Source organism: Sus scrofa, chromosome 3 (genome assembly GCF_054392235.1).
Source record: "Sus scrofa isolate SSC_HxYL_T2T_F1_AM1 chromosome 3, Sscrofa_HxYL_maternal_Yorkshire_Landrace_v2.0, whole genome shotgun sequence".
NCBI classification, from domain to species: domain Eukaryota; kingdom Metazoa; phylum Chordata; class Mammalia; order Artiodactyla; family Suidae; genus Sus; species Sus scrofa.
In genome coordinates this window covers 46,118,834-46,144,303 of record NC_139385.1, presented here as the reverse complement: position 1 = coordinate 46,144,303, position 25,470 = coordinate 46,118,834, and the positions used below count along the sequence as shown (strand labels likewise).

The 25,470-nt window shown below is 59.3% G+C and overlaps 1 protein-coding gene across 7 annotated transcripts in view; it reads right to left on the bottom strand.

Annotated features, from left to right (window-relative positions):
• The window catches only part of ABCA3 (ATP binding cassette subfamily A member 3), a 43,208-nt gene that overhangs the window by 7,231 nt on the left and 10,507 nt on the right, over positions 1–25,470 (bottom strand). For 2 of the 7 annotated variants that reach the window (XM_085017848.1, XM_013987836.3), the window contains exons 5-24: positions 25,317–25,418; positions 25,052–25,179; positions 24,687–24,951; positions 23,682–23,809; positions 22,216–22,381; positions 19,793–20,052; positions 17,053–17,169; positions 16,655–16,775; positions 14,810–14,983; positions 12,339–12,520; positions 10,808–10,948; positions 10,163–10,292; positions 9,581–9,735; positions 8,919–9,074; positions 8,620–8,830; positions 7,280–7,430; positions 6,565–6,663; positions 5,314–5,500; positions 4,226–4,529; positions 1,621–1,894 (exon numbers count right to left, since the gene is read on the bottom strand). In XM_085017848.1, coding sequence (XP_084873974.1) covers positions 1,621–1,894; positions 4,226–4,529; positions 5,314–5,500; positions 6,565–6,663; positions 7,280–7,430; positions 8,620–8,830; positions 8,919–9,074; positions 9,581–9,735; positions 10,163–10,292; positions 10,808–10,948; positions 12,339–12,520; positions 14,810–14,983; positions 16,655–16,775; positions 17,053–17,169; positions 19,793–20,052; positions 22,216–22,381; positions 23,682–23,809; positions 24,687–24,951; positions 25,052–25,105 — 3,275 coding nt within the window. In that variant the 5' untranslated portion in view covers positions 25,106–25,179; positions 25,317–25,418. The remainder of the gene's footprint in view (positions 1–1,620; positions 1,895–4,225; positions 4,530–5,313; positions 5,501–6,564; positions 6,664–7,279; positions 7,431–8,619; positions 8,831–8,918; positions 9,075–9,580; positions 9,736–10,162; positions 10,293–10,807; positions 10,949–12,338; positions 12,521–14,809; positions 14,984–16,654; positions 16,776–17,052; positions 17,170–19,792; positions 20,053–22,215; positions 22,382–23,681; positions 23,810–24,686; positions 24,952–25,051; positions 25,180–25,316; positions 25,419–25,470) is intronic. The other 5 variants (XM_085017850.1, XM_013987837.3, XM_085017849.1 and 2 more) reach the window with 3 other exon arrangements.

The following is a 25,470-nucleotide window of genomic DNA, read 5'->3' as shown; positions in this document are numbered from 1 at the left end:
GGGATGGAGTGCTCGGTCATTACTGTTCAGTAATGCAGTCGCCCAACCGCTAAAGGGTGTTAAGCAATCACGAGAGCCTCAGGACACCCCTGTCGGGCGCCGCGCTACCTTCTGGGGCCAGCAACCCCTTCCAGAAACCTGCTCCGAGAGCATTATTTTGCTGCTTAACCACCCTCTTCCCAACCCCGACCATCTCAACAAGTGGCGCTGGGTCAAAGGAACACTATTTGGCCAAAAAAGGGCAGTGGAATACTGGCACCACGTGGATGAACCTTGAGAGGGAAAGATGCCAGGCACAATAGGCTGCATTCTCAGAGTCCACCCACATGGGCCATGCGAGCCAGGCAGGGCACAGAGACAGAACGCAGACTGCTGGCTCCTTCGACGGAGGACAGAGGAAAGGTGTGGCTGCCAGGGGTCACAGAGTTTCTTTTGGGGATAATGACAGCGTTCAATAAAACTGCACATGGTGTGGAGTTCCTGTCATGGCTCCGGGGACACGAATCTGACTAGGATCCATGAGGACGCAGGTTCGATCCCTGGCCTCACTCAGTGGGTTAAGGATCCAGTGTTACCGTGAGCTGTGGTATAGGTTGCAGACACGGCTTGGATCTGGCGTGGCTGTGGCTGTGACTGTGGTTGGCGGCTAAAGCTCTGATTTGACCCCTAGCCTGGGAACCTCCAAATGCCGCAGGTGCAGCCCTAAAAAAAGACCAAAAAAAAAAAAAAAAAAAAAGATAAAACACTGTATGTGGTGACGGTTCCACCACGCTGTCACCGAGAACCGTACTAAGAACACTTCAGCTCTGTACCGAGAACCGGGGAATGGCACGGCAGGTGGTTCTCCCTCCTGGGCAGTTACTACACGACAGAAACTCCTGCGCCTTGTCTGCTGTCACCACCCTACGCTGACTCCTCCGCCTGATCCTGGCACAGCGAGCACGGAGGACTCCACCGCGCTCTGCTTTTGCAGCAGGGTTGGGAGGTGGCGGAGGGGGAAGAGGCCATCAGACGGGCTGGACACGGACTTGAACAGGGGCTGGAGGTGAGGCCGTCTGGGGTGGAGTGACGGTTAGGAAACGGACTTTTCCGGCTTCCTTGGGCGGCCTGCAGAGTTCTAGAGGCTCCGCAACCTGGATGAGGGGCAGTCCTACACACGTGGCAGCATGACAAGGCCTAAGGACAGGGATGCCCGCTGGGCTTCTGATGCGAGGCCCCCGAGGGGTAGTGACACAGCCAGCCGGGCACTGCAGGCTGTTCTGGGCACAGGTGCTCAGACCTGCCCCGGATAAGGGCCAGCAAGAGCTGGCTGCAGGCTTGGGAATAGGGCCCGGTCGCCCTCCAAGTCCTCCGGAGTCTCCCGTGGGGCCTGGGTGGGTGTGGGATGGGGTCTCCCCAGCTTATCTCCTGTCTAAGGAAGGGGCTAGTGTGGACGGCAGAGGAAGATGGGGCAGGGGTCCCTGGCCAAGAATCAGCAGCTTCCCGAGAGCAGAAGCAATGCTCTATCTACCGACGCAGCCCTTGGGGCCCCTGGCTGTGCCCGAGGTGCCAGAGGTGGTCGGGGGTGACGGGGGACCTGGCCCTGTGGCAGGGTCCTGGCGGGTGGGAGGATGCACATACTCATTGAACTGGTCCTTGGCAGCCTGCAGGGCGCTCCGGGGCTGGGGGTAGTTGGACGCCGTGATGGAGGCCCGAGGGCCGCACAGCAGCTGGAACAGGAGGTTGTCCACGATGGCCAGCGCGGTGGCCGGGGAGTGGTAGGCCTGGTTGTTGAAGAGCGCGGTGACGACCGTGCGCTCGCCCACATCTCTGAAGGACGCCGCCACCAGGCACTGCTCGTTGAAGCCGCCCCCTTCCACCGAGGCCCTGAAAATCAGGAACTCCTCCAGGTCACCTGGGAGCAGGGGCAAGGGCAGAGTCAGCGGTGCGGCCGACTGGCCCGAGGCCCCCCGCCCCGGCTGAGGCCCTGCTTTGGGGGGGCTCTGAAGGGCTGCAGGAACTGCAGAAAGGAGGCAGCACCTTGCACCTGTGCACCGTCCACAGGTCGGGGGGCCACGTGTGGGCGCAGCAGCAGGTGGTGAGGCTGCAGGCTGTGCATGGGGCACCCCCAGAGCCACAGGAGCTGAGCGGCAGGGGCGCCCCCAGTCTCACTCAAACACACACATACACACACACACATTCTAAAGGGATGCTCTGGCCCAGGTCAACATGGCAGGAGGCCAGCTCAGGAGATGAGGTTCTAGAAGGCAGAACCACTGAAACCTCTGGGCGGCCCATTGGGCGAGGCTCCCAAGGGCCCAGCCAGGTGCAGGGAAGGGCACCCCCAGGTGGGCTCGGACAGCCCCCAGGACTGCACGGGGGCGTGGTGAGGGGCCACCTCTGGGGGGGGGGGTGAGCGCACAGACTGTCCCGCTATACTGCTGGTTGGTTTTCAATTTTTATAGAATGAAGAAGTATCCTTTTATAATCGGAAAAAATGATCATTTAAAAAAAGTGTGGCCTGACTGTAAACCAACTATAATGGAAAAGATAAAAATCATCAAAAAAAAAGAAAAAGACTGGCCTGAGGGAGGAGGCCCTGGGAGAAGAGCTGGATGGACTCCAACAACCCCCACTTCAGGCCTGCCACGCTCTGGCGATGGGGACTGGGCAGCCCGGGCGCCTGTGTGCCCCACATTGCGAGGGCAATGGCAGGATCCCAGTCCTGCGGGGCCAGCACAGTCCCGCCGCCTCTTGCTTTGCTCCTCGGCTGCCACACACACCAACGGGGGCTCTGATGGGGCGGGGGTCCACCCTCCCATCACCGAGCGACCTTGGGTCCACTAGCTCGCGTGCACACGCTGCCCAGCCCAGAGCTCGCCGAGTGGCTGCAGGGAGCTGGCATCTCACGCTCACTCCCTGCTCTGGCCTTGCCTTCCCCGCAGCTGTCAACAGCAGCAGTGGTGACACCCACCTTGCAGGACCCAAGGCTCAGTGAGGGGACAGGGACACGTTGGTGAATCCTAATAGTGACAGTTACAAAGGCATCCGGCAAGGCTTGCTCTAGCTCTCGGCATGCGAGGAAAAGGGGAGTCAGACACCTGAAATACAGCGTAAGCAAGCCCGCTCCTGAGGGAACAGCGATCTTGCCTTTCAGACGGACTCAGGCCGGGGCAGCTGTAGCAGTGTCCTGAGTCCTGGGAGCCACCCTGCACCGTGACAGCCCTGAAAACTATGGGCCCAGGAAACAAGATGGGGGACACGTGGGGGTGACAAACAAGGTGCCCACCAGCAGCCAGAGTGCTCATGGCCCTGATGGCTGGCGGGACGCCGGCCGCAGGAGCTCCTGCCTGGCAGCAGTGCTCGCAGCAGTGCCACCTGCTCAAGGCTGCTGATAAGGTCAGCCTTTTCCTAAAGGAGAACCTGATTCCTGCCAAGATCTTAGGACCATCCGTTGTGACCTCAAAGCTGCCGTCCAGGGGGTGGGAGGAGAGCAGAGAAGCGAGAAAACCTTCAAGGGTGTCCCACTTAGCTGGAGCGCGGAGCCTGCCCTAAGCTCCAGGCAGCATCCAACAGCCACCGCCAGGGGCATCAGATAGTTCCAGCTTTAGGACGTGGGAGGAAAACCCCCCCGTCACACAAGGCACATCCTGAAGCTGGTTGTGAAAGATCCTGAGACTCCAACCCCCATGTCAACGGCCGCCTGGGCAGAGCGTGGCCCTAGAGAAGCCAATTTCCTCCAACTCCAGGGACGCCCCCCCACCCCGGTCCCCCCCATCCCCCAGGGGAAATCTGCTAATGTCTGCAGGCACTTCTGCCATCTTTTTTTTTTTGCTTTTTTTGCTTTTTAGGGCCACACCCACGGCATATGGAGATTCCCAGGCTAGGGGTCGAATCAGAGTGACAGCTGCCGGCCTACACCACAATCAGGGCAACACGGGATCCAAACCACGTCTGCGACCTACATCACAGCTCATGGCAACGCCGGATCCTTAACCCACTGAGTGAGGCTAGGGATCAAACCTGTGACCTCGTGGTTCCTAGTCAGATTTGTTTCTGTTGTGCCACGGCGGGAACTCCCATCTCTGCTTTTCAGGACAGGTGGCAGGGAATGGGGGGGGGTAGGCCAGGGACACTGCTAAATGTCTTGCAGCAAAGAACTAACCACCCCAATGTCCACGGTGCTGTGGTGAAGCCAGGCTCAGACAGCACGAGCCAGGCCCGAGCCCCCGGGGACACCCCTTACCCAGCACCTCCCGAGGCTCCTGGCCCTCGGCCTGCAGCATGTCCTTCAACTGCTCTGACAGCTGCTGACCCAGCCGAGAGGCCCCAGGCACTGAGAAGGGCACCACGGTTCTGCCGTACTCGCCCAGGGTCAGCTTCAGCATGGGCTCGTCGAAGGTCTCGGAGGAGTAGTTGGTGGCCAGGAGGGCCAGGGTGAGGCACGCCAGAGGGACCAGGACCTGGGCTGCCACCATCTTCCACTCCCGCCAGCTGTATGCGGCCTTCTTCAGGAACATGGCCCAGAACTGCTGGCAGTGGAGAGGAGGCTGCGACAGAGAGGAGGAGGGTGACACAGCCGCCACTCCGCAGCCGGAGCCCGACCTCGGTCCCCACGTGGGCCTGGGGCCTCCGGCTGAGAGCTGGCCCCAGGCTGCCAGGGCTTCGCCTAGGGCCTGGTCGGTGACACAGAGGACCTGCCAGAGACACATCCCCTTGGGACGTGGGCCTTGGGGGCCTCACAAAAGCTGAGGTGGGGCAGGCATTGCTCTGCGTCAAAGGCCATTGGGGGCCATCTGCTCCCCCAGACGGGAGTCGAAGCCTGTGCTTTTGCTGCTCCTGGCCGGAGGCCCCGGCTGTGCTCACAGCAGAGCAGGTGGACAAGGCCCCCCAGCTGCCTGGGCTCCCGGCCCTGGCTTGCACTGTCCCCTCCCCTCCCCGCTGCAGGGAAAACCGGGGAAAGCCAGGGCTCTGGGCTCAGGCTGGCAGCAACAGGGCCCAGCTCTGCTTCGCGCTGCCCAGGCCTCAGCTTCCCGCCTGTGAAATGGGACCAGTGCCGCCGTCCCCCGCCCTGGGGGCCGGGCCCGCGGGAGACCTCGTGCAGCCGAGCACTTTGCACTGTCAGTGTCGCAAATGCCGCTCCTTCGCGGTGAGCGGCCCAGGCAGAGCCCATCACTGAGAAGGGACAACTGCCTAGGTGAGATGCTCTGGGCTCTCCTTCTACCTGCCACCCACGGAGCGGGTGCTGTCCCCTGCCCTCCGCCCAGAACCCCTGGCTGCCCTGCGGCCCCTGGGGCGGGGCCCGGGCTCCCTGCACGGCGGCCTGGCCCTCACCCCGCTGTTGAGCCTGACCGCCGTGCACTCCTCCTCGATCAGGGCGCTGATGCCGTCGGTCGGGTCCATCATCCCGCACAGGTGGCTGTCCACGGCCCAGTCGCTCGCCCGCCTCTCGTGCTGGTACTGCAGGGCAGGGAGCTGGATGGCCTGGATGTCCATGCTCGTGTCCACCAGCTTCCCGACCCTGGCCGAGACACGGAGCCTGGTCATAACCTGGCTGCCCGGGCAGGGAGAGGGCGGTAGAGGCGGAGCGGGGCACGGCCAGGTGCTAAACCACGGGCTGGCTCCCGCATGTGTCCATTCATTCGTTCACCAGCCAGTCCTCCAGGACACGGGCTACGGCAGCCGTGCAGGTCCAGGAGGGAAGGACCGTGCCCAGGGCCCCTGCACGCGAGGCCCCCCGGTCTCCTGGGGAGACCACCTGACGTCGGCATTTATAACCAGGGCTCTCAGAGGGACAGGAGGGGGCCCGGGGCATGACGGAGCAGCAAGTGGGAAGCTGTGGGTCAGGGCGCTTGTCGCCACGCTGAGACCAGGAGCCAGGAGAGGGTGTGTGTGGGGGGAGGGCGACCCCAGGGCGGGGTGCTGGGTGCGAGGAGGGTGGGCGGGGCCGGTGTCTGCTGCTCCAAAGCCTGGGAGGCCCCTGACGGGAGCAGCACTGCACTTGTGCTCGCTTATTCTACTGCGTCCCCTGGGCTGCGGGATCCTCGTGGGGAAACATCGAAAGCACATTCACTTTGGTATTTCGGGTTCTCAGCCCCGTGTCTGCTAAAGAAAGGACTCCAGAGCCGGGCGGTAAACGCATGGACTGACTGTCTGGAGCCCACCCCGCAGTGGTGAGGGGTGAACTGCAAACCTCACATCTTTGCTGTGGACAGACCCGTGCTCCGGGCTGGCTCCCTAAGCCTGGGGGGAGCCTGGCAGGCCCGACACTGCCTGGGCGCTGGTGGGAGGGCCCCGGGGAGGTGCACATGCGCTTACAACGTGGGCGCTTCCAGAGATCAGAGCTCTGCTTTTGGAGTCACTGAGGGTGCCGGTGGGGGGGGGGGCTGGCTGGGGTCAGCTCCAGGCTGGGGTTCGAACCCAGGCTCTGACAGCCAGCCCACAGCTCTGCTCCCGCTGCGGGCTGCAGGCCCACCTCTGACGGGCGGCCCAGATGACAACCAAGGGGACTGCTTTAACGTCACGCTTTACAAAGGTCACCCGCACGGCTGAGCCCTCGACGGACACGGACGCACGCCTACTGACCGGAGAAAGACTTCCTCCATGGTGGTGACAGAGGCCCCGAAGCTGGCGATGCCCAGTTCCTTCTGCCTCTTCTCCAGTTTGGCAAAAAGACTTTCAAACCTGAAAGAAACACCTTGAGCGAGCCCCTTCTCCGAGACTTTCTGAAGAATTTGTTTCTAAATAAGCACCCCTGTGTGGCGTGGGGGAGGCGCCAGCCAAGGAAGGTCAGCGCCTTGAGAGGTTGTTTCTGAAAAGCGGGCAGTTTTTGGTCCCCCCCCTCATTAAACATCTGTAGGGAAAAGATTCCCCCACATTCAAAGGCAACGACAAACTGGAAAATGTTGCAGCACGAATGGCCGATGTCAATGCAGAGAATGCTTCCTCCGATGGATGGACAAGGAACAGGCGGGGGCAGCAATGCTTAGAGCCTGATCAGCGCCAGAAATGCTCAAACTCCCGCCAGCAGGAATGGAAGAAATACAAAATGCCAGTCAAGCACGTATGTGCCGTTTCCACCCGTAAATACCAAAGAGAAATTTTACTCAAAGCTGGCAGCCGTGGAGTACAGCGGACACGCTCCCATCCTGCCGAGGGAAGGTAAGTCCAGCACCTTCAGATGGGAGTCTGGTGCTGCTGACCCCGCACGGGAAGCCCATCCTGGGGGTCACTGGACGTCTCGACAGAGCTTTCCAGGGGAAGTTCATTAGCATATTTTTGCTCTGGGCCACACGCGTACCTGTGCGTGCTCTCCTTGGGAAGAATGAAGGACAGCTCTGCTCCGGCACTGCTCTCCAGCGTGGCGTTGGGGACGTGCTGGTGCACCAGCCGGGAGATGGCCTCGGGGTTGCAGTGAGGCTCCTTCACCAGCGTCATGTGGTAGCCTGCGCCTGGACACCCGGAGCCCATGTGAGGCTATCTCCCCTCTCCTCCCGGCTCACCACCCAGGGTCCCCGCTCCTGCAGGGCAGGCTCCCCGAAAGGGCTGGAGAGCAGAGGCACCTCAGGGCATCTCAGGCATCTCAGGGCGCCTCCTGTTCCCTGGCTGGGGAGATGCTGCAGGGCTTGGGTGCTGAGCTGATGAGGAGGTGAAACCAGAGCTGGATTTCAGATTTCTGGTCTCAGAGGTGGGGGTACAAATTATCCCCCAAACCCCATCTCCTTGCTTCCTCAGTAACAGAACTTCAGCTCCCCCCAGCCTGATGTGACCACACTGGGTCACCTTCCAGGTCACCCTCCACTTGTGAGGGTGAGTGCTGGCCGGGGGAAGCCGCAGGGGTGAGGGTGCAACTGCTGGGGGGTCCGGGGGAGGGGTGCTGGGCTTCAATCTTTGCTCCTTCCACTGGGGGGACCTGGCAAGCCTGGAGCCCCTCAGACGGGGCTGCCCTGGAGAAGGGAAGCCACGCTCCTGAGGCAAAGACAGGGCTGACTCCACGCGGCCCACCAGTCCTGCATGGGGCCGCCCACCACTCGCTTGTTTGGGAGCCGTGACGCTGGCGAGCTGGCGTGGCCTCTCCAACGGTGTCTCTGCTCTTGGTGGCCTGGCACCTGGCTGCTCTTCCACTGGCCAAGACCGTACACTGCCCCAAGTTAAGGCTCATTCCCTCCTCATCCTCCCAGGCCCTCTCCCTGGGGCCTCAGGTCCCATCCAGGGGCAGCGGATCAGAACGTCTAGAGCAGGCCTCTCCCTGCCGCATCTCAGGGGCCCTTGGGGAGCCTTAGCAGTGGGCACGTTCCCCAGCTCAGTGGACCAGCATTGCTGACCCTGCACAGAACTGAGCTGGGCTGCCTGTCCTCGGCGGCTCACTGTATTTTTCTTTTTCTTTTTTTTGTCTTTTTTTAGGTCTGCACCTATGGCATATGGAAGGTCCCAGGCTAGGGGTCTAATCAGAGCTACAGCTGCTGGTCTACACCACAGCCGCAGCCACGGCAGATCCAAGCCGTGTCTGCAACCTACCCCACAGCTCATGGCAACCCTGGGTCCTTAACCCACTGAGCAAGGCCAGGGATTGAACCCGCGTCCTCATGGATCCCAGTCGGGTTCGCTAACCACTGAGCCACAGCGGGAACTCCTGCTCACCGTATTTCTGTTTGAGGAACAGCGATGACCCACAGCACTGCAGCTCCCCCTTGGCCATGATGGCGATGCGGTCTCCCAGCAGGTCGGCCTCGTCCATGAAGTGCGTGGTCAGCAGGATGGTGCGGTCACTTTTGTGCTGCTGAAGAAGGTCCCAGATGGCCCTCCTGGAGATGGCGTCCATGCCGGAGGTGGGCTCGTCCAGCATCAGCACCTGGAGGCCGGAGGAACAGCCCATGAGGCCAGCAGAGCCCCAGCCCAGACCCGGGCTGCCACATGGCAGGCCCCGCTGCCACCCCTACCTTGGAGCCCGCGATGAGGGCGATGCCGATGGAGAGCTTGCGCCTCATGCCTCCGCTCAGGAACCTGCTCCGAGAGTCCCGCTTGTCCTCCAGGCCGAGGACGTGCAGCACGCGTTTGACCTCCTCAGGGCACTTCTGGCGGGACAAGCCTTTCAGCTGAAACAGCAGGGGACAGGGCTTGGCAGGGGCTTCTTTTTTTATTTTTTTGCTTTTTAGGGCCACACCTGTGGCATATGGAGGTTCCCAGGCTAGGGGTGGAATTGGAGCTGTAGCACCACAGCCACAGCCATGCGAGATCTGAGTGGCATCCGTGACGTACACCATAGCTCATGGCAACGCCGGCTCCTTAACCCACTAAGTGAGGCCAGGGCTCGAAGCCACATCCTCGTGGTTCCTAGTTGCTGCACCACAACGGGAACTCCTGGCAGGGGTTCCTGAGGGAGATGGTTGTCCAGCTGGCACTGGCCTGGGTGCTGTCCCCCTTCCTGTGCTGGACCCCGCATCCTGACATCCCGCCCTGATCCAGAGGCAAGAAGGGCTCCTTGGGGCCGGTGTCCATGGGCTGGGAGGCCGAGGGTGCACGCCAGCTCCCTCAGGAGCCCCAGCACGCAGGGGAGGGAACCACCAGGATGACCGGAGACTCCTGTCACCTGCTGGCTCACCTGAGCATAGAAATACAGGTGCTCGGCGACTGTCAGGTTGTCAAACAAGATGTCGTGCTGCGGGCACAGGCCCAGGCTCTTCCGGATCTGGGCCATGTCTTTGGAGATGTCGTATCCACTGACATACGCCCGTCCGCTGGTCGGGGGAAAGAGACCTGGGGCCCAGCAGGAGAGCCTGGCTCAAGCACAGCGCCAACACCCCCTGGGCGCACGAGACGCACGTGGCAGCGAGGAGGGTGGGGATCGACCACCCTGAGGCTTGGGAGGGCGGAGAGCGCGAGTGCAGTGGGTGTGCCCTTCAGGGCGTGCCCTGTGGTCTCCGAGGCCACAGCCGCATTTGAACCTGTGTCCAGGGAGGACCTGACGACCGTCCAGCATGGCTTTCTAGGACCACAGGGTTGGGACAAAACTGGCCCCAGGTGGAGTCGCTCCTGTGTGACCTGAGTGGCTCCCATCCTGTCCCCACAGGCCCCGGGGCCCCGGCTCCCAGCTGTCAGCACAGTGGGGAAGGACGAGTGCCCACTGAGGGCACGGGCCACGCGGGCCCGAGGTGGCTGGGGGGCGTGAGGCCGGGCCCCGTACCGGTGAGCATGGAGAGCGTGGTGGTCTTGCCCGCGCCATTGTGGCCCAGCAGGACCGTGATCTGCCCCTCGTACAGGTTCAGGCTCAGGTCTCTGACGGCGGCCTTGCCCTTGTTCCCCACTCTGAACACCTGCAGGGAAGGCAGAGGGTGGCCCTGACTTCAGGAGCCCCTTGGGCCCTCGAGTCAAGGGGACCCTCCGGGAAAACACCTGCCCGAGGGTCTCGAAGGGGCTGCGCCCAGCATAGCCCATCAGGCAAAAGGCGGGAAGTTTTTCTGGGGGGGGTCACTGCTGGGAGGCCCCGCTGCTTCCTGGCCCCCCACCAGGTTCCTGGCACCCCAGTGTCTCTGCAGGATGGGAAGGCCCATGAGCAGCCAGCACAGAGGGTTCACTGCAAAGCAGGTCAGAGGTCAAGTGGGCAGCACATGGTGCCGACCCAGAGCCCTGGACACAGCCTGAGGGGTGGGGGCGGCTGGGGCCCGTGTGCCCCGGAGGCGGTCAGGGCGGGGCCTCGGGGACCGGGGATTGGGAGGAAGCGAGGCCTAGAGGAGGGTCCCAGCTCAGAGAGGCCGGGCAGTGGGCAGGCCTCGGGGCCTGGGACCCTGCGGCCCCCCGCCCAGCCCCCGGCCTGGCCCCGGCCTGGCACCTTGGACACGTGCTTGATCTTGATCCCGGCCACCAGGTCCTCGGGCTCGGCCTCGAAGTACTCTGTTCTGAGCGCCTTCTCGGGGTCGTCGTCCTCCTCCTTCCCTGAGACCATCCTGGGCTGCCCGCACCAGTAGGAGGGCTGGGGCGGAAACCGGGAGGGGCTCAGCCCACTCGCGGCCCACGGGTGTGCAACAAGCAGGCGCAGTGGGAACCGACATGCAGAGCCAGAGCGGGCAGCCCGTGCGTGGGGTCCCCACCCGGCGCTGCCGCAGAGAAGATGCGGCTTGGAGCCCCGGGCAGGCCAGACCCGGGCAGCTCCTCACTCAATGCCCCGGAGGCCCTCTGCCTGTGTCCTATTCTGCCACCGGGGCTTGCTGCTCACGCAAGTCAGACGCAATACAGACAGAAAGTAAGCGGGGAAAGGTAACACAAAACAGCCGTGAAACGTTGCCGTCCGGGGTACTGCGGGTGAGCCCGGGGGGCACCTTCAGCCACAAAAGCGCTCCAGACGTGAGCAAGAGACATCAAGGGCCAGCCTCCCTCTGCTGGGAGGAACCCTCCACCCTGCCCCGCAAAGCTCTGGCTATCACAGTGCAGGTGGCACTGCATGGGGTGGCCTGTGGGCTTCTAGAACACACAGGTGACACAGTGGTGTGGCAGGGTCACAGGAGAGGTGGCAACAGGGCCCTGAAAGACCAGGGCTGACTCGGGCGTGGGGTGGGGCCAGGAGGGATGGACTCACGTCCAGGAGGGATGGACACAGCCCCTCTCATTGGTTTTGGGGGACACACCTCACGTTTTACATGGCTTTGAAATCAGAATGGGTCATACAAACATGGAATGCCATAGTCTTTTTTTTTGGTGTTGTGGTGGTTATTTTAATTTTTTTGGCTTTGCCTGTGGCATTCCTGGGCCGAGGATTGAACCCATCCCACAGCAGTGACCCAAGCTGCCCCAGTGATGAGCTGGATCCTTAGCCTGATGAACCAGGAGGGAACTCCCATAGTTTGCATTTTTCTTTCTTAGTGATAATGTAACAGTGCCTCTAAGAATTACTGCCATCTTAGGTTTGACTGAAATACTGTAAGAGATACTTGATAAGTATTCGTTGAATCAAAAAAAAAAAAAATGAACAAGGGAGTTCCTGCCGTGATGCAGTAGGTTAAGGACCTGGCATTGCCGAAGTTGTGCCGCAGGTCTCAGCTGGGGCTTGGGTTCGATCCCTGCCCTAGGAACTTCCATATGCCACGGTGCAGCTGTAAAACCCCCACACCCCGTGTGTCAGCAGTGCTCACGTGGGGGGTGGGCTCATTTTGCAAGAGGCCCTGTTCCTTCCTAGGCAGAAAACACCATAAGACCTGTTTGGAGACGGGGGGCTGGGATGGGTGGTGCGCCGGCCCTGCTCCTGCTTGCAGAGCCTGGAGTGTAGGGATGTTCCTGGGCATGGGGCCCGCGGGCGGCTCTTGGGGCTGCAGGGGCCAGGTGGGCGCGGTGGCCCCTCCCCCTGCAGAGGTGCCGTCAGGACTCACCGTGAGGAAGAAGTACCAGGGCTGGGGCACGCCGAACTGCCCCGGGAGCACAGCCTCCACGTACCAGGCCACCAGGCCATAGAGCACGGAGTCCAGCAGCAGCATGCCCAGCACGTGCCCAAAGCAGAAGGCGTCATCCACGTTGACGGGACTCAGGAGGTCTTGCCACTGGATGCCTGCACCTGGGAGACACGCCCGCAAACGCACACATCAGTGCCCAGTCGCAGGACAGCCCCGCTGTCACGGCACATCTGATGGCCTCCTCCAGGCCTTTCAGACAAGAGCCAGTGGGTGGCCGATGCCACAGGACCAGCAAAAGCTGGGGACCTGGAGATACGGGATGAGTTTGACCTGTGACTCGCACACACGTGAGGTCAATCTACACAGCACAGATGCAGACGCACACACGGGTGCACAGGTACCTGTATACGTGCACGTTACACGTGCTTAACTGGGGTAAGACCAGCACAGGAAGAGGGTGCATTTAGCGCGTTTTTTTTTTTTTAATTTTTAATAATTAAATTTTTTTTTTTTTTTTTTTTTTTTTTTTTGCTTTTTAGGGCTGCACTCACAGCATGTCGAAGTTCCCAGGCTAGGGGTTGCATCGGAGCTATAGCTTCTGGCCTACACCACAGCTCACAGCAACGCTGGATCCTTAACTCACTGAGCAAGGCCAGGGATTGAACCTGTGTCCTCATGGTTCCTAGCTGGATTCACTTCCACTGAGTTCCCTTGTGGCTCAGCAGTAACGAGCCTTACGAGTATCCATGAGGACACACGTTTGATCCCTGGCCTCATTCAGTGGGTTAGGCGTTTAGCATTGCTGTGAGTTGTGGTGTGAGTCACAGATGCGGCTCAGATCCCATGTTGCTGCGGCTGTGGTGTAGGCTGGCAGCTGCAGTTCTGATTTGACTCCTAGCTTGGGAACCTCCATGTGCTGAGGGTGCAGCCCTAAAAAGACAAAATTAATTAATTAATTAATTTTAAAAAAAGCATTTGATAGATAACCCACAAGGTCCTGCTATACAGCACAGGGAGCTACACTCTATATTTTGTAATACTCTAGATGGGAAGAGAATCCAAAAAAGAATAGATAGATATACGTGTATAGAAATTTGTATAATCGAATCACGGTGCTGGTACACCTGAAACTAACTTGGCATTGTAAATCAATAATGCTTCAATTAAAAAAAATCAAAACCTAAAAAGCATTTGAACCCCGGAGGGACTATACATTTTAAAAGTCTACAAAAAAAAAAAAAAAAAAAAAAAAAAAAAAAGGAGTTCCCATCATGGCTCAGCAGAAATGAATCCAACTAGTATCCATGAGGACGCAGGTTCGTTCAATCCCTGGCCTCGCTCAGTGGGTTAAGGATTGGCATTGCCATGAGCTGTGGTGTGGGTTGCAGACGCGGCTCGGATCCTGCGTTGCTGTAGCTCTGTTGGAGGCTGGCGGCTGCAGCTCCGATTAGACCCCTAGCCTGGGAACCTCCATATGCTGAGGGTGCGGCCCTGAAAAGACAAAAAGAAAAAAAATGTCTACATTTTATCACTTGTTAATGAACACAGAGAAACATTTAAAAGCCCGAGTGTTAGGAGATGTTGCCAACTGAAGAAAACAATTCTAATTAAGGATCAAGCCTCACTGAAGGCTCCCATGGCCACTGACCTTCCTCCGTCCTTGGACGCATAGCTAGGAAGTTACACCAACTAGGACGGCATGCCTAGAAGCAAGGAGTGCATTCAGCCCGAGAGAAACATCTGGACGGAAGGGCTGAGGGCGTCTTCAGTGCACTCGGGTCTGTCAGAGGGAGGCTGCCTTTCAGCGCCTGCTGGCGGAGCCAGGACCACACGCCCAAGCTCCTGGGGGCAGACGCAGCACAGCCCCAACCACATGCAGACCCAGCCTTGGCCTCCGGCCTCCTTGTGGAACCAAGGCACGTGGGGCGGAGGTGGGGCCAGTCTGGGTCACTGCCTCTTCAAGGCCCTTCGGGTGGGGTCTGAGTACCCGGGCCCTCTCCAAGGTAAGCCGTGCACCTCTGCAGATTTCCCAGCAGGTGAGGGGTTACGGGTGAAACAGGTGCCCTCTCAGCCCTTCAGAGGGGCGGGCTTGGCACCAGCTGACATCTGAGCGTCCCCGGCAGGCTTTTGCAAAATGGGAGCCCGCAGGCCAAAGTCGGACCCCAAAGTGTTCTATTTGAGCCCCATGATATTTGAAACATTGGGAAATTTCACAAAAATCAAGAAATCAGTGTTCTGGTCTGATCCACCTCCCCTGGGCTCCGGTCACTTCTCCCCATCTGCCTGGACAGGAGCCTCCCCACCGCCGAGGACCTGCCTTCCTACTGTGCTGCCTGCTTGTTTAACTGGGCTGATGTCTGGTTCTTACTGGCGCCAGAGCTGCGGGGCTGGGGTCGCCGCTCAGGGTAACCGCATCGGCAAGCACGGCTCGGGAAGCGGAGAACACTCACCTTTTGCTTCGAATTTCCCGATGAGCTGGGCTCCCATCGCCATGGCAACATTGGACAGGAGGCAGGAGGTGAGCTTCTGGCTCTGCGTCATCCAGTTGTACCGCGGTGCGACGAAGAAGTATGGGGTGTAGGTGAAGAAGTAGAGGAAGCCCCCGACGGCCGCGGCCATGTTGGCTACGGTGGAGAGAGGACCAAGGGCCAGAGACTCGCAGGAGCCTCTGCACCCACAGGCTCCATCGCCGCGCAAAGGACCCCGCTCTCGGGTGAACGTCCTCACTGCAGCCCGGGGACACGGCCGAGGGCAGGGGGCTCCACGCTCCGCCCTCAGCCACCTCCCCGGGGGTGGGGGGTGCCTGCACCCTGGGGAACATCACCCCCAGGCTGTCCCTGTTCTCCCCACCCTGGGGACTCCACAGCCCTCTCCAGCTCCCCTGACATTGCGCACCCGACGTGACTAATTCCGAGCCCTGCCCCTCACCCTGTGCCATCTCATCCATCCACAGACACTTGCTGAGCCCCTGCTCTGTGCCAGGCCCTGTTCCAGGCACCAGGGAGGCTGCCACAAACAGAACAGACCAACCTCCTCCGTGAGGGCGCTTCTGGTCCAATGCGGACAGACAGGGCAGGAGGAGGTAAGTAAGGGCCAGCCAAGTGCAGAGCAACGGCCGCTGGGGACGTAGAGAGAGGGAACCCTTGCACACTGCTGGCGGAAATATAAAATGGTTCAGCCGCTGCAGAAACAGTATGGCGGTTCCTCAAAAAAGTAAAAATAGAATTACTGCACAAGCCAGCAATTCCACCTCTGGGTATACACTCAAATGGACTGAAAGCGGGGTCTTAAAGAGACCTCTGCACCCAGTGTGCACAGCAGTAAGAGTCACAGCAGCTAAAATGTGGAGGCGACCCAAGTGTCACTGGGGAAGGAATGGACATGCAAGATGGGGTCTACACCCACGCCGGACTGTGATTCGGCCTTACCAAAAGGGGGAAATTCTGACATAACTGCAACTTGGACAAACCTTGATGACATGATGCTAAGTGAAACGGGCCAGTCACAGAAAGACAGAAGCTGTGTTACTGCACTTACAGGAGGTCCCTGATGCAGTCGGAATCATAGGACAGAAGGTGTACTGGCGGTTTCTGGGGTTGCCGGGAGGGGAAGGGGCGTTAGTGTTTGATGGGGGCCGAGGTGCAGCTGTGCAGGATCAGCAGAGCTGCGGGGTGGATGGTGGTGACAGATGCACAGCTGTGTGAATGTCCCCAAGGCCACTCAGCTTTACACTCACAACGGTTAGTTATGGCGGTACATTTCTATTATATGTATTTTACCGCAATGATAAAGAAGTTAGGAGCCATGAAGGACAGACTGAGAGGCTCCAACTTAGGTGGATTAGAGGGTGGGATGCTGGGGGCACAGGCGGAGGGGTGACGGAAGGGAGAGGCGCGTCCTCAGAGGCCAGCACCCTCGCGGCACGTCAGGCGCGGGTGGCGACAGACTCCCCAGCCATGATGAAAACCCGGAGGCAGAAAGGCAGCGATGTCCAAGTGCCACAGGGGACTTCAGATGCACTCCACCAGTGTTCAAGAGTGAGCGCGAAACAGAGGCCTCTTCAGACCTCAGCGTCCACAAGCGCCAACCCCAGGCCGAGAGGCCCCGAAAGAACCATTCCTGCACGCGCCTTGAGCTCGAAAACTGGAGCCACAGAAAGGGGCGGGGGAACGAAACCTCCATCTCTTGGCCACGTCCGCCCAGATGCCCTCCCACCCGTAAGCTCCTTGGCCCGGTCCTCTGCGGTGCGGGTCACCCGCAGGCCTCCGGCCCAGGGGCCGCCGCCGCCGCCTCACCTTTGCTGAAGAAGGTGCTGACCATGAAGCTGAAGGAGATGGAGGAGACGGCGAAGCAGACCAGGAAGACCAGCACCAGTGAGGGGTCGCTGTGCGCCAGCACCGCCACGTCCTTCTTCACCTGCACGGCCACCCCAGGGGTCAGCGGGACAGGGTGTGGCAGGGGAGGTGGCCACAAAACCAGGAGGCGTCTTACTGACTCCCAGACACAAGGGCACTGGTAAGCATGGGGAAGGGGCTACGCCCTCCCTCTCCACCCAAAGGGCGGACCCCGCCCAGACCCAAAGCCGCCAATGCAGCGTCCTGGGGTCCCCAGGGTCGCGCCCCGGCTGCCTCCGGCCCTCCCACCGACCAGAAGGCCCTGCTCTCCAGGTCAGACCCCCTGAGGCCACACTGACCTTGACGCAGAAGAGCAGGGTCATGAAGGAGACGGCGACGAGGAGGCAGAGGGCGAAGAGGATGAACCAGGCGGTCCAGTGCAGCCAGCCGCTGAGCCCCGTCATGCGCATGTACTCCTGGGGGGAGGCGGCTCTGCTCTACCTGCCGCCCCTGCGCCCGAGTGGGGGGCAGTGCACCCCCAGGCCACAGCCCAGGGCGGAAGGGCAAAGCCCCGCTGGCTGCAGCTCAGCCCTGGCCTTGGGGAGCCGGCAATCTCTCTTCCCGCCTCTCCTGGCTTCAAGGGCCACCCATCTGGGACGGGCTCCTGGGGCCCAGCTAGGGCCAGCCCACCTTCCCCACCCCCACGTGTCCCTCACGCCCCCTCCAGGGGGGCGCCCTCTGGATGGGCTAAGCTCCTGAATTCCCCCGGCAGCCCTGCATTCTACGGAGCGATCCCAGCTCCTGCTCTGTGCTTCCCTTGCTTCGCTGAGTCCCTTGTGCTGCCCCCAAGAAGCCTGGGGGTTCTGGGTCTGGAAAGCAGGGCCCCTCCTCTGTCTGGCACAGGGACCCCGCAGGCTGACCCACATGAAGGGCCCCGCTGCAAAACGAGGCCCCCGGGCAGTTCCGGGACCCTGGATGGGGGAGCTGGGAGGCCAGAGGCGCTGTCCCACCTCTTGTGGTTCAGAGATGAGGTGCACACTTTGCTGCAAGGGCCGCCCCTGTGGGAAGGGGGCGCTCAGTGACACCGGGACGGGCCTTCTACGAGGGTCTACACCTGCACTGGCCAACGCAGCGGCCGGCGGCCACACGTCGCTACTTCGGAGGAGATGAATTAAACTTAAAAATTCAACTCCTTAGCTGCGCTGGCCACGGGAGAGCCCTACAGACCCAGGCCCGTCTATCGCCACGGATCACACTGGTCTGGGGGAGGGGACCTGGCCGATTAAGTGTCTCTTGTGTGCCAGGCACCATGTCAGGCTGATTTTCCAACGTCTTATGCCCAACTTCAGAGCACCAGAAAAATGGGAAGATTGGTATGGTGGCCACTCACACAGCTGCTGCTCGGGCTCAAAAATCACGTAACTTCCTGCCACTCCGGCTTCATCTACGTATCTATAGGCAGGGTTTGCACCCAAAGCATTTCTTCCTGAGCCATCTCCTGGTCCACTGCCAACCCATCATGGTCACACGGTGTCAGGAAAGTTATTTAGGCGCCAGGCAGACAGCACCCACCCCATCAGTCCTCTCAGCCCTTCATCTGCAGTGATTTAAAAGCTCCACTCAGGAGTTCCCGTCGTGGCGCAGTGGTTAACGAATCCGACTAGGAATCATGAGGTTGCGGGTTCCGTCCCTGCCCTTGCTCAGCGGGTTAATGATCCGGCGTTGCCGTGAGCTGTGGTGTAGGTTGCAGACGCGGCTCGGTTCCCGCGTTGCTGTGGCTCTGGCGTAGGCTGGTGGCTACAGCTCCAATTCAACCCCTAGCCTGGGAACCTCCATATGCCGCGGGAGCGGCCCAAGAAATAGCAACAACAACAACAACAACAACAAATAAAATAAAAGCTCCACTCAGAGTTCCTGCTGTGGCACAGCAGAAATGAACCTCACTAAGAGCTATGAGGTTGGGGGTTCGACCCCTGGCCTTGCTCAGTGGGTTAAGGATCTAGCGTTGCTGTGAGCTGTGGTGTCGGCTGGCAGGTGCAGCTCCGATTGGACCCCTAACCTGGGAACCTCCATATGTCGTGGGTGCAGCCGTAAAAGGCAAAAAATTAAAAAAATAAAATAAAATAAAAATAAAAGCGCCACGCAGCATAGACTTGGCACCACTGAGGATACTCCAGCAGTGCTTCCACGGCACTGCAGACGCTGCTGAAGAAAGAGCTTCCCGTCCGCTGCAGATAATTCTGGAAGCGTCGATGGCGTGAGTTTACAGGCTCACTATGCACCCAGGGGGACTCTGTCGAGTGAGTGAGATTCCCTCAACTCGGCACTTCACTCACTCAATGAACGGCCCGGGACACCGCGCTGGGCAGCCCAGATCACTGTCCTTGCTGTTAGCTGTCTGCGGCCCTGACGTGTAAACCTGTCTCGGGTTGACCTGCTGTCTAGAGGGACCCTGTTCAACAGAAGCAGAACGTGAGGCACGTCCGTCGGCCAAGACGTCCGCAGCCACATCCAAAAAGTTTAGGGCAACAAGTGAATTCAGTGGCGATGATGTAATTTACTTAACCCGAACCATTCAAAACATCCTAAGGACAGCATACACATGCAGTGCTTTATTGGGGTTTCACAAATCTGGACAGACCAGGATTGATTTTGTTTTGTTTTGTTTTTTGCTTTTTAGGGCTGCACGCATGGCACACGGAGGTTCCTAGGACAGAGGTCGAACTGGAACTGTAGCCGCCGGCCTACACCCCAGTCACAGCAACACCAGATCTGAGCCCCGTCTAGGACCTACACCACAGCTCATGGCAACGCCAGATCCTCAACCCACTGAGTGAGGCCAGGGATTGAACCTGTGTCCTCATGGATACTAGTCAGATTCGATTCTGCTGAGCCACAACGGGGACTCCCAGGCCTGATTTCAAAGAAGACCGAGATGGGCTGGGTTGGGGGGGCATCACCCCGCCCCCGCTGCTTTTGAGGCTCCAGCCCCCTCTCCCCCCGCCGGGAGCTGCCCCTGCCTGGTGCACCCGCCCCTCGCCCCCCAGCCACACCGAGCCTGGTCCCAGAAGGTCGCAAAGCCAAGTGCACCGCGGTTACCTTCAGTCTCCTCTCCTTCTCCTGCACGACAGCCCGGATGATGGTGAGCGAGGTGTAGGTGCAGCTCAGCATGAGCAGCAGGGGAAGCTGGTACTGGATGGCAACGAGGAAGGGGTCCGAGATGAAAGGCGGGTAGGGGAACCTCTTCGCGACCACAGTGAGCTTCTCGAACAGCTGGCGAGTGGAGGCATTTGCGTGGTACTGCATGATGGCCCTGTCCAAGGCGTGCTGCACGGCCAGGAAGCCCTCCCGGATGTACCCTGAGCGTGGAGGCAGAGGACATTCCAGCACGTGGGGCCAACATGCATGGGGGCAGCTGCATCACAGGCCTTCCTGGCCAGGGGACCCTGCGCTAGGGTCCCCTGGCAACGGAGGCCCCAGGAGTCCTGCTGGCCAGCTGATTAGCAACTTTAATTCCATCCACCGTCAAGTCACACCTCAAAGGGTGGCAGGGACCGTAGACCAAAGGTCACCACAATACGACCTTCGTGTACTTTGTGGCTTCTCCCTCCCGGCCCTTTTGGACTCCCCAGTGTTGCTGCAATAAAGTCTTTAAGGTGAAAAAGCCCTGGCGGGGGGGTAAGTACTCCAGCCCAGAGAGAGGCTTGGGAAAGGCTGAGCCTACGGAGGCAGTGGGCATGGCCTCAGGAGAGGAAAGCGCAGCCTGAGCCCCCGATGCTGGTGCCCACGGGACAGCAAGGGGCGTGGGATGCAGGTCTGGGCATACTCGTTGCTAAAATACTGATGTTTAGAACACCTGGCGTGCTTGAACACAGGCCTGGCAGCTGCCTGGTTCCAGCCTCTAGGAACAGGAAAAGCAATTTTATGCCAGCCACACCCCTCAACGAGGTTACACCATGTCTGCTCATTCCTGCCATCTCCCTTGTGTGTAAGTCTCTCTTACACCTGCTGCAATAACAGCAGGTGCTCGGTTGATGTTGCCCACTGCGGTGCTGGGTGGGCAAAGTCTAGTCCTGGGTCCCGGTTACTCAGTCCCATGATGGGACCATGCGCAGAGGGACCAACAAGCCTGTCAAAGTTACACGGGACAGACGGATGCGCTCTGACAGGGCAACCAGCTGAGATCCACAAACATGCCACTGACTCGATGAAACCGCGACAGCCGCACAAGGATCACAGAACTTACAAAGCCCACACGGCTACACAGGAGGGGAAAGGAGGGAGGGAATGTGAAACCGAGCCCAGAAGATTGAATGCAAACCCAAGCTCCTTAAAAACTGAAATATAGGAGTTCCCCCTTGTGGCTCAGCGGAAGCAAATCTCACTGGCATCCACGAAGACGCAAGTTCGACCCCCGGCCTCGCTCAATGCCTTAAGGATCTGACATGGCTGTGAGCTGTGGTGTAGGTCACAGGAGCAGCTTGGATCCCATATATTAATAAGTCCGCAAACAACAAATGCTGGAGGGGGTGTGGAGAAAGGGAACCCTCCTGCACTGCTGGTGGGAATGTAAGTTGGTACAACCACTCTGGAGAACAGTTTGGAGGTTCCTCAGAAAACTATACACAGAACCACCATATGACCCAGCAGTCCCACTCTTGGGCATATATCCAGACAAAACTTTCCTTGAAAAAGACACATGCACCCGTATGTTCATTGAAGCCCTATTCACAATAGCCAAGCCATAGAAACAACTTAAGTGTCCCTTGACAGATGAATGGATTAAGAAAATGTGGTGTGTATACACAATGGAATACTACTCAGCCATAAAAAGAACAAAATAATGCCATTTGCAGCGGCATGGATGGAACTAGAGACTCTCATACTGAGTGAAGTAAGTCAGAAAGAGAAAGACAAATATCATATGATATCACTTCTATCTGGAATCTAATATACGGCACAAATGAACCTTTCCACAGAAAAGAAACTCATGGACTCGGAGAACAGACGTGTGGTTGCCCAGGGGGAGGGTGAGGGAGTGGGAGGGACTGGGCATCTGGGGTTAACAGATGCCAACTCTTGCCTTTGGAGTGGATAAGCAATGAGATCCTGCTGTACAGCACAGGGAACTATACCTGGTCACTTCTAACGGAACACGGTAGAGGATAATGTGAGAAAAAGTATATATATGTATGATTGGGTCACTTTGCTGTCGAGTAGAAAACTGACAGAACACTGTAAACTAGTATGATATAATATAATATTATATTACACACACACACACACACACACGTTTCAAGAGCACACATCCTAGAAAAGAGGGAAGCAGCTTTGCTGTCTTTAAAGAAGACTTCAGCCTTTCAGAAGCCAACCCCACTGGCTGTTTTCCTCCTTTATGAAACCGAATACTGGCAGAACGTCCTCCGACGGAGAAAGGCAGGGTGCACCCCCCCACCCCCCGCCCCCCCAGAGGACGCCGGCCAGCAGCCAGCTGGGAAGGCATCCCTGGAAGTGTTTCTCACCAGGCTCTCCTCCATCCGCAGACGTGGGTTCCCTGGGTCCTGGGCTTGGGAAAAGTGGGAAGAGGGAGGTGGTGTGCCAGCCCTCCGTCTCCTTCAGGAAAATGGAGCCGCTCTGGGTCCACATGTAATTTCTTCGAGTGTAACTGAAGCGTAAGTGATATTTTACCTTTGGAAACAGAGAGAGAACCACACGATCTGAGGGATCCAGACGGCGGAGCCAACGTCCGAGGGCAGTGAGAGAGGGGTGGGGTCTGTTGCTACCGTCACCTCTCACTCTCCCAGCCGCGACCACCGTCTGGGGTGGGGAAGGTGGGAGCGAGTGGCCCTGCAGAGGCGGAGGGGCTGTGGGGTACCTCTGTGGGCTCTTCACCCACCTCTGCCAACTACCAGTATGAACTCCACACGTGACATGCCGCTAACCAGCCCAGGGCCGTCAACGGGATGCTGGGGAGCCTGACAGTTTCCCAGGATTCTTTTTTCCCTTTAGGGCTGCACCCTCAGCATATGGAAGTTCCCAGGCTAGGGGTCTAGTTGGAGCTCCAGCTGCTGGCCTACAGTGAAGCTCACAGCAACACCGGATCCTTAACCCACTGAGCGAGGCCAGGGATGGAACCTCTGGCAGCATACAGAGGTTCCCAGGCTATTGGAGCTGTAGCCACCAGCCTATGCCACAGCCACAACTCGGGATCCAAGCCACACCTGCGACCTACACCACAGCTCAGGGCAACACTGGACCCTTAACCCACTGAGCGTGGCCAGGGATCGAACCCACATCCTCATGGATGCTAGTCAGGTTCATTAACCACTGAGCCATGATGGGAACTCCCAGTTTTCCAGTCTGTCTGTTTAAAAACGTAACTGAAATTCTCATGCCATATTGCACTTAAGTCCCAAGTATCTACTACCTTCCTGCTTGCCCTGTTGGATTCTGTCCAAGGAGACTGGTCACACCCTTTATAAAATGAGAGGACAGGAGTTCCTGTCATGGCTCAGGGGTTAATGAATCTGACTAGGAACCATGAGGTTTCCCTGGCCTCACTTAGTGGGTTGGGGATCTGGCGTTGCCGTGAACTGTGGTGCAGGTTGCAGATGTGGCTTGGATCCCGAGTTGTGGCTGTGGTGTAGGCCGGAGGCTACAGCTCCGATTCGACCCCGAGACTGGGAACCTCCATATGCCACGGGAGCGGCCCTAGAAAAACAAAAAGACAAAAATAAATAAATAAATAAATAAAATAAAAATGAGAGGACAGAAAGGACCACAGCAAGGATTCACGGTCACTTTCTTCAGGCAGGTGAGGTTTCTAAACTGCTCCAGCATGACGGGTCCCATGCCATCAGGCCCCTTCAGTGGGGCTGAGATGGCGACTCCGGACTGCCGGGAAAGGCGGGCATTTGCTCCGTGCCCTCGGTGGCTGGGCCTGGTTCCTTGCGGGGGGAAGCTGGATCCGTGGGGCTGGGGTCCTTACCGCCAGCGGCAGGGGGTCCCGGCTGTGGTTGAAGGCGTGCTCAAACACCACGGCGGCCAGCACGTTGGTGGAGTGGTTGTCATACCTCACGTAGTCCTCAAAGTCCTTCTCAGAGGGGAAGCCGTGCACTGTGGGAGGCAGGCCCAGAGTTGCCCAATCAGCCGCTCTGCTCGAAAAGGCTGGATCTTCAGTCCGATTGCAGATAAAGGGCCGAAGTGCTCAAGTCTCCCTAGGACTCTGCAAACCTTCCTGAGACTCCAGGAAGCTGTGATTCTTGGCAGAGATGGGCTGAGGTGAAGACCAGAGCCTGGCCTTCAAAGCTGGCTCTGGGCTTCTAGAAGCTGAGAGCCGGAGCAGGGCTGGCAGTCAGGCCAGGCCGTAACCTGCCCCTCTGATCGGACACTGCCCCGCCCTGGGCTCCGCAGCCAGTGTCGGTCTCTCTCAGAACCATATCCGTGTGCTTTACAGGTGCACGTGGGTGCCAGGCGTGGTCTGTTCAGTGATCTCCCTGTCACCCAGACCCTGTTTCACGTGAAGGGTTTCACTCTCATCACGGGGTGAGGGACCAGGGACCGTCCCCTAAGTGGTTGCTACATGGAATTCACCAGGTTACAGGAGAAAGGGCCAACATCAAGAGCAAGAGAAAAGTGAGGGAGCAAAGGCCAGCGGAGGAGAGCAGCCCATCTGCTGGGAAGGTCCACACACAGGCTCCCTGCTGCCCGTGAGAGCTGTGCTCCGAGCCTCACCCCAAGGGGTCCTGGGCGCCACGCACTCAGAACGCACCCTGCAACCAGGGGGCTTTGCTGGGGTGTGTGGGTGCCGTCCCCATGCTGGGGGCGGGCGGTGGGGGGGCTGCTAAGCTGTCACACAGGGCCTGCCCTCGGTCCTCACCACCTGGTCCCGACTTTACCAGGGGATGCAACTCAGAACCGAGGGCTGCGCCCGCCCCACAAGGCAGCCTGGACAGGAGGGGCCGACGGCCTGCACCCCACGGGGGTGCCTCACCTCTCATGTTGATCACCAGCGCCCTCCTGGCTGTCTCCACGACGGTCCTCACAGCCTCGCTCTGGGACGGGATGTAGACCAGCTCCCAGGCGTCTCCCGGGGGCGGGAAGCTGAAGAAGAGTGGGAGCTCCCGGATGGACTGGTCGGGGTAGGTGGTGGCGTTGGGCACGTTCTCGGACTGGATCTTCAGGCGAAGCCAGATCAGGATCCCGGAGAAGAGCAAGGGCAGGAGCAGCTCCAGGGTCGTCACCAGGACCTTCCGCCTCTGAACAGCAGGACCGTGGGCTCCCAGACCGCCCCCCCGGCCCCCCTGGGGTGCCCCTGGCCCCCAGGCCTCCCCCACCGCGTCCCCGGGGCTCAGACACCTGCACCGTGTAGTTCTTCCAGAGCAGGAGCCCCAGCTGCCTGAGCACCGCCATCCTCACCGAAGGAATGCTGGTCACAGACCAGAGACAAGAAGTTGGGGTGTCGCTGGCACGTGCGCCAAGAGCGTCTGGGGAGGGCAGGGCACCGTCCTGAGACACGAGCCCTCTTCTGTGCTGTTTCTCCCCGCTCCTCCACCCCACCCTAACCCCAAACAGCTCCCGGGAGGCAGAGGCCAGGCCTCCTCTGGGCATTCAAGGAACATACCCTCTGCTGGGAAGCCGACTTCGGTTCTTCGGGAAAGGTATGGTCAGCACAGGGCTTACGCTCGCAGTGTGGCCGCGGCTGTGGTAATCGTTCGATGAAATCCTGTGAGCGGGCTGTTTCTGAGCACAGCCTTCAGGCTGATGGCATTTCCCCC